Here is an 8252-nt window from a genome sequence, read left to right as displayed (position 1 = left end):
AAACATGGTTATTGCCAGTAGAGGAAATATCAGTGTTTGGTTATGTTGTTTTTCGTGTAGATAGAAGGACATCAAGGAATTCCAGGAACTATGGAGGAATAATAGTGCTAGTCAAGCAACATGAATTTTCTAGTTTAAGTCGTTTGCCAAGCATGTCTGAGAATTTGATATGGTTACGTTTGAATTTTTTGGGGAAGTGGTTTATATTGGGGTGTGTTTATATTTCACCTGAAAATAGTTCATATTGTGAAGAGGATACTTGGGCAATATTAGAGGAAGAAATTATTCCTATTAGATCTTGGTATAAAGGAGATTCAGTGTTATTATAGGTGATTTAAACGCTAACACTACTGAACAATCAGAACTAAATATGAATTTTGTTTCAGATGATGATTACGACCATGTAGCGGGGATCATTCCTTCAATGTATTTTATACCACGAATGAGCCAAGATAGAAAAAGGAGAGTTAACTCATGGGGGAGGAAACTGCTTGCACTGTGTGGAGGTTCTGATTTGGCAATTGGTAATGGGAGATTTGGTGAAGATGGTAGCTTAGGTGAGTACACTTGTGTTTCTGGACCATGCTTTAGTTTGATTGATTATATATTGGTTGACACTGGGCTCGAAATTGAATCCCTAAATGTGAAAGTGATACATTGAACAAGATCAGACTAATTTCCAGTTAAAGTAGAGTATATTATTTCTAGAAGGGAATATTGTTCGGTTGAGAGGAGTAATGAGGAGAGGTATGTGAATAAGAAAGGAGGAAAAAAGGACCTAGCAATTTTACCTCCTAGAATAAATTACAATCGGTCACATGAACAATGGGCACTGGTCCATGAGAAATTAATTAATGACCCCATAGCGAATGAAATAGACCATCTGAAGTATGAGGCCGAGGTACCGAATGCCGACCCAGAAACAATAGCGAATAGGTTTTTACAAATTTTAAGCGAATCACTGGCATCAGTAAAATCAGCCGAGAAAAAGAATGAAAGTTTTTATGATGAAGAATGTAAATTCAGTAGCGTTAACTTGGATAAAATGTTACAAAATGTAAAGAATGCACCGGATGATGAATCAAAAAACAATACATTAACAAGTTACCTTTTAGTACGTAAAGAGCACAAAAAATTAATAAAAAGGAAAAAGGAAAATTATAAAAGGAAAGAAAAAGCCACTCTTTTAAAGTGCTTTAGAGAAAATAACAGTAGGGAGTTCTGGAAAATCATAAAAAGAGATAGGCTAAAAGACCGACAGTCAGAGGTGCCCGCCCCCGAAACTTGGCCCGATTACTTCAAACTACTACAAAACGATACCCGGGATAGCAACATACACCTACAAGAGACATTAGGTCTAGATAACTGTGAAGAAAAATCATTCCCTCTGAATCAGGAAGATTACGTGTTATGCGACCCAATCACCCCGGAAGAAATTGAAGATTTGCTTAACAAAATACGAGGTGATTCAGCTCCCGGACCCGATGGAATTCCTGTGAAGATCTTCAAAGCATTTCGGACTGTTCTTTTACCTTTTTTGGCCTCATTATTTAACCTAATAATTTCAAAGAGGAAGTGGCCAATGACCTGGAAAACCTCGGTTATTCTCCAACTTTATAAGAATGGTAATCCCACGGCACATAACAACTATAGACAAATAAGCCTCCTAAACAGTGCTGGAAAAGTTCTAGAAAAAATTATAGACAAAAGGCTGGGTATGTGGATAGAAGAGAAAAAAATCTTGGTAGAAAAACAAGGTGGGTTCAGACCAGGTTAGTCTACAGTTGACAAAGTTTTTGTTATTAATGCTCTTGTAGAAATGCACTGCAAAGGTAAAGGAAAATTATATGTGGCTCTAATTGATTTGAAATCAGCATTTAATAGTGTAGATCGTGTTTTACTGTTGAATGTATTATTAAATCTAGGCCTACCAGTCCCTTTTTTACAAATTCTATCATCTATGTATTCATTGAATAAAAGTTTTGTAAAAGTTGTTAGGAAGGGAATATCTCTGCCTTTTTTCTCGGAAAAGGGCGTGCGCCAAGGAAGTACACTCTCGCCAAAATTATTTGCTATGTTTATTAATGATATTGTTACTTATTTCAGACAAAGATGGGCACCAACTCTCCGACTGGGAAATCTGAATATGTCAATGCTACTATTTGCAGATGACATTATTTTACTGGCAAAGACAAATAATGATTTACAAACTCACTTGAATCTCCTTGAAAAATATTTGCAAGAGAAGAAACTAGAGGTGAATGTCACGAAATCCCAAGTCATGATTTTTAGCAAAAAAAACCCTTGGAATCAGCACCACAATTTTTATTGAATGGAAAAATGCTGGAAGTGGTGGAAAAGGCCAAATACTTAGGTTTCATCCTTTGTCAAAATGGAAAATGGACGAGTCATATTACAACAATGGCACAGAAAGGAAGAAATTCATTATTTGGTATATACAGAAGCACACTAACAGCAGAAATAAGTGAACTAAGCCTCCACAAAAATATATATTTAATACTCAAATTATGCCTATCTTACATTACGGATCAGAAATATGGGGGTATCAGCCGGCAAAGCAAATAGACACCCTTCAACTTCAATATTATAAACGAGTTTTTGGCCTACACAATACAACACATACGTTAGTTTTAAAAGGTGATCTGGGTATATTTAACCTGAAATTGAAAAGATATACCCAAATCATCAAATTTTGGTTAAGACTTCTAGAACTTCCCCAGACTAGACTTGCCCGAGCAGCATATGAAGATCTTCTCCTTCAGTGTAACAAAACATCATGGACAGCACAAATCAAGAGGATATTAGATGAGAATGGATTTTCAAGTTCGTGGGAGAAGGGAAAAGGGCCAGAGGATCATGAAAAGTTATTCAAGGAATTTAGTGCAAGACTTGAAGACCAAGAAGTGCAACTATGGCAAGCAGCTGTGGACAAATCTCCAGAGTCTTGCTTTGTATAGAGAAGTAAAAGAGAATTTTGGTCAGGAGTTTTATTTCAAGCTGGGATTGCCCATTAAGTATTTGAGGATTTGGATTCAGATTCGAGCAAATTGTCTTCCAATTTATACTAAGGTTGCAAGGAAAAAGAGGGAAGGTCCGGAGGTCGGGTGTAGTTGCTTGAGATGTGGGGAAAATGATTATGGGTTGGGCCATTTCCTCCTTCGGTGTAAGCAACTATCTCATTTAAGGGGATTAATTATCCAGGAGGGGGAAGATAGGCTGCTTTGTGAGTTAATGAGGTCTAGGACTCCCCGTTATAGTGTGGCAGTAGGAAATTTTGTATTGATGGGAAGGATGTCAAATGAAGTGTAATTTTTCTTTAGTATGTCTTTTTGTATATGGCTTTAGTTGGCTTTTAAATACAGATTATTATTATTATTATTACAGTTAGGTCCACTAGCATCATAGAGTGTACAACCCTTTGATTTCTTTTTATTAAATAACTTCTTCGCTAACCTATTAAACTGAAGAAGCCCCATTTATGTATCATCTCGATCTCGCAAGAAAGTAATGATATCGTAAAATGTCAAGCCATACAATACATAATCAATCTCAGATCATCTGCTCCAAATCACATTTAATAATGGTCTTTTCACTGGCAGACTTTTAAATCACAATATTTTCGGGATTGCATTAGTGGTGAATGAAACAGCGAATTCCTTCGGGTCAAAATTAATTAGCTTCAGAAGATATGATTAGTTGGTATTCAAAGATTTTAGGTCAGTAATGTTTAGGAAACGAAAGTATGTTTTCTCTATTCTTAATGGCTTCTGAAATTTGATTAGTGTTTTGTATGTGAAGTAGTTTACCATCTTAAAACATAAGTGAAAGCATATCCTTCTGCAACTTGCCTCAAGTTAAATTAGAAAAAAAAGGTTTCTAAATGGGCATTTTTGTATATGGAAGAATAAATGCGAGTCAGAATAACAGAGACTCAAGAAAAACAGAAAAATAATTGAAAGCACTTAAAAAAAGGGTACTTGTTATTTATACGGAACACACCCAAGATGTGAAGCCAGGTTAGTTCTAATGAAATATACCAAATATGATGAAAATATAATACTGTAGTAACAAAATTATGGAAACTACAGCAGAAAATTATGGAAAGCAGGCCGCCCAGAACGCATCAAATGAAATATTTAGCCTAACCAAAATGCCAATTCTATATATTAAATATTTGATTAAATGGTACTTGTGCATTATATGGTACCCGCCGCTATAGACTGTACAAAGAAACCAGAAAAATTGGGTATTTGCTAGATAAATGGAATGCAAAGCGTGAATTGTTATTGCGTTTACAATATTTAAACTGCTGTTTTTTGGGGGTTTAGGGGGGGGGTACCTTGGTTAGGTTACGTATTTAATATATGCTATGCTTTACCCCCCACCCCCCTAATGTGCAAACATATAGCTCAAATTTTTTTCTTAACTATTATTTATTCATACCATTTTATTTCATTAGCATTAACCAAACTTGACTTCTTTCGTGGCTTCCGTATAATGCATAAGTACCAATTAAGATATACCTGCAACGTAATTTTTTCACTGAGCCTAAGCTAATTGTCTCCGAATACAGATAGCTAAACCATTTTTTGTTAGATCTTTTAGATCAAAATTCTTGAGTGTGTTCCGTATAATTAACAAGTACCAAAAAAATCAAGATGGATTTTTTCCTAACGAATAAATCAGAGTAAAAAAATACACAAAATTAAAGGGAATTAACACACAATTAAAGGAAAATAGGTAACACGGTGCTGTGTGAATGTGAATATGTGCTATGTGAATAAAAACTTCCGCAAATTTGTCTCGTGTCAAGATTACGCCCCCTCGTACTCCAGAATATTTTGTTCTCGTAGACTTGAAAAAAAAAAAAATTGAAAACCTTCCCATGCTCGTATCTCCACACGTTCACTACTTCAAAGGCTTGAAGAAGCCCTAATTAAAAAGTATTAGAAAAATAGGCTTGACTTGAGTAAAGGCCGTATACATAGTGGTGGGAAGTGGATCAAGGGGTTTTACCCCCCCCCCCCCCAATATTTTTGTCTGACTCGTAAAAGCGTAAGACAAATGCATATAAACAGACTTTTAAGGCATTTTTTTCAGGAGCCCACCCCAGAACAAAATCTTGGATACGGCCTTGACTTGATTTTAAAGCTTGGAAACGATACGGCCAAAGCATACAATCAATGAGAAGCTCTCACTCAAGATAGAAAAAAGTAACTTAAAATTGCGGCTCCTTCATCCTTCAAGGAGCCTTGCAAACCTTACAAGTAAGAATGAGATGGAGGTAGAAGCTCCAAAGCATATTTATTGGGCTGTAGATCAATTTCAGTATTGGGCTACGGCATTGGGCTGTAGATCAATTTCAGATGACTTTTTCCATCTTGCACAACAGTTTTCCGAGTTAATGCTACTTTACCACACTTCTAATTAAGAAATGGGACAAACATAGTAAGTATTAATGTTGGGGGGAGGGGTCTAAGCTCCATCTCCCTGCGAAAGTGTATAATAAAAGCTCAGTGAAAAAAAAAGGTTTAAAACTGACCTAATATTTCTTTGATTGTTAGTATCATCAATACGATTCTTGAGTTGAGGCGCTCCTTACCCTCTGACCTTGCGTACAGATCTCTCGATTTTGTAGGATTTAAGAAAATAATAGTAAAAAACAGTAGCCTATTATTTAGCCTAGAAAAAAGGGAAAAAATATTCACAAAACTCACATGATTGTATTCGCAGTTTCGGCATTCCCTTAGCAGAGTCTGTAAAAGTACTTACACCGAAGAGGCATAGAAAAATAGAGAAATGGACCATTTTTTCAGACCTAAAAATAGAATAGCTACCATTACAAAAATAAACCAAGACTGAACGTCTCAGAGCAATACCCAATATTCAGTATGATCAAACTGTTCATGACAAGTAAAACCAACCCTTGTCAATAACCGAACCTATAAAAGCTGCAATTTCAAAAGCAACATTATGCACATCAGAAGATCTTATTTTTATGCTGATTCTTAGTATGAAGTACTGAACAAACTTTCAACTTTAAAATTACTCATCAAAACTCGTTTCCATAATGCTGCTACCACTACTAAATATAGCACCAAGGCACCTGAGGTCAATACAGCTGCGCCGGCTTATCTTCCACCTAAGGCCGTATCCAGAAGGGTAGGGGGTCCCCCCCCTCCCGAAATGTTCGTCCGACTCGTACAAACATAACAAAAATGAATACAAACAAATTTTTGATTCATTTTTTTTTTTGTAACTTCCCCACGAAAACAAAATCCTGTTGTACCCCCCCCCCCCCACAAAATCCTTGTGCAAACCTCCCACGCCCCTCCCCCGAAAATAATCCAGGACATGGCCCTGCTTCCACTCCAATCTATTCAAAGCTCCATATATCAACCAAAGGCAGTTTAAGGGGGAGGGGTACTTGCCCGGGGCACAGAAATTTTACGGGCTCAAAATTTCAAATATATAATCGAAGGTTTTAATCTTTTTGTAATTTTGTAAATTTTATTTTTATTAAAATGAAGTAGAGGGCGCAGTTAATAAATGAAAATAATTAATGCAATAAATCAAAAATAGCTAAATTATAATAATTGAATAATGAAATAACTAAACTGAAATAATAATAGTAACTAAATAATTTAAATAATAAATTAAAAAATAATTGAAAACTAAATTATTAATTAATTATTTAGTTGAAAATAATTTTGTTAATAAATGTTAATTATATTTTAGCCTGAAAGTTTTGCGGGAGACAGGGAGGGGGGATAATCAAGATTTTGCCTCGGGCGCAAGAGAGGCCAGAACCACCAATGATATTAAACCCTTCTGTATAGTTCCAATTGCCTTAAAATTTGCATTATTTTAGTGAAGAAAGAAAATCGCCCCCAAAACGTGGTGCTATTGGGCTAAGGATAAGTGAATTTTCTGCAGCAGGACCAACCGCAACAGCCAAGGTACTTTCAAGCTCCAGAATGAGAGATGAAAAAGACACTGTGTGACCACTAGCGAAATAAATGTGAATGGAAATTACGACAGCAAATTCAGCATGTTCAAGAACCCTAGAAAGACTGTTTCAGCCCTTATCTGTAAAATAGACTATTAACATAAGTGCGTTTATTTGTTACTTTGTGGGCTTTGTTCGCTACTTTTTCCAAAGAGTGACCGTATCTTAGTATTTATCGCAGTGACGAGCTCGTTCAAAAGGAAATCTTGGGTTTCAGGAAATCTTTTTTTTAATTAAGAAAGGGATAGAGCAAGAATAAAGTGTATTTTTCTGCAATTTTCTATCTCAAAATACCATCTTAGCCCTAACAGTGAATAATAGCAAAAATGTTATTGTTCGAAAGTTTTAAGATAACCAGTCAGTTCAAACCTCTCGAAAATTTTAAAAATGAACAGGGGTGTATGCTTGAGAGGTCTCTTACTCAGTTTGATGCTCTAAGCATATATTCATTGGTGGTCCACCGACCCACCCCCTGCCTCCGTTAGATAGGTTGAAAATAATTGAGTGATTATAGAGTGCGTTTAATTCATTCCCCGTTTAATTGAACCCTCGTCAACTCAGTCCCTATAACTCAACCCTCGTTCAGCTCAGTCCCCTATAACTCAAACTCCGTGAAACTCAACCTCATACAACTCAACCCTCCATTCTATTTACCTCCGTGCAACTTATCCACTAGCCTCCGTTTCTGCGTGTAAATAGTCAGGCGATAGCTCCAGTTTTTTTCGGTCACTTAAAAAGGACACTAGAACTTTTAATTTCCGTTCGAATGAGCTCTCTCTCGATTTTCTAGGGCGTTGATTTGATACGATCACCTCTGAGGAAAAACCCAAGTCCGAGACCTATCTTCTCGCAAAACAAACACAATTGCACACCTCTACAGCAGGGTTTTCTAATATGTTGAATCTCAGGTGATTGTCATTTGGACCCCTTGACTTTTTGGATGTATTTTCCACTTTTTTGAATATCAGGCAAATTTTTTCTAACTCGCAGCTTTTGATGGGTAACATTAAACTTAATTAATTTTATGTATTAGGAATCAACATAAAAATGTATTGTTATCAAAATTTCTTCCCGAGTCGCTCCTTATAGTTGGTTGCCAGTCGCTCCGAGTCGCTTACAGTTTGTTTCCACGAAATGTTTGATAAAAATCACACAATTTTACAAAATGACACAACTCGCAAAGGCAACTTTTTCAAGAAGATGAAATAGTTGTGTTGGGTGT

General features: G+C 36.1%; 2 protein-coding genes across 2 annotated transcripts in view; one reads left to right on the top strand and one right to left on the bottom strand.

The window, feature by feature from the left end:
- Nucleotides 1-2172, top strand: part of Capr (Cell cycle associated protein caprin family member) — a 20929-nt gene extending 18757 nt beyond the window's left edge. Inside the window, exon 3 of the mRNA XM_089101727.1 lies at nt 2107-2172. Coding sequence (XP_088957853.1) covers nt 2107-2172 — 66 coding nt within the window. The remainder of the gene's footprint in view (nt 1-2106) is intronic.
- The window catches only part of LOC148943358 (uncharacterized), a 123393-nt gene extending 117553 nt beyond the window's left edge, over nt 1-5840 (bottom strand). Inside the window, exon 1 of the mRNA XM_089101695.1 lies at nt 5739-5840. Within this exon, the coding sequence (XP_088957821.1) occupies nt 5739-5829 (91 nt within the window). The 5' untranslated portion in view covers nt 5830-5840. The remainder of the gene's footprint in view (nt 1-5738) is intronic.
- Nucleotides 5841-8252: the final 2412 nt, after the last annotated feature.

Source organism: Artemia sp. Qi Xiang Cuo, chromosome 15, assembly GCF_049724085.1.
Source record: "Artemia sp. Qi Xiang Cuo chromosome 15, ASM4972408v1, whole genome shotgun sequence".
Classification (NCBI taxonomy): domain Eukaryota; kingdom Metazoa; phylum Arthropoda; class Branchiopoda; order Anostraca; family Artemiidae; genus Artemia; species Artemia sp. Qi Xiang Cuo.
This window is presented reverse-complemented; position numbering and strand designations above follow the sequence as displayed.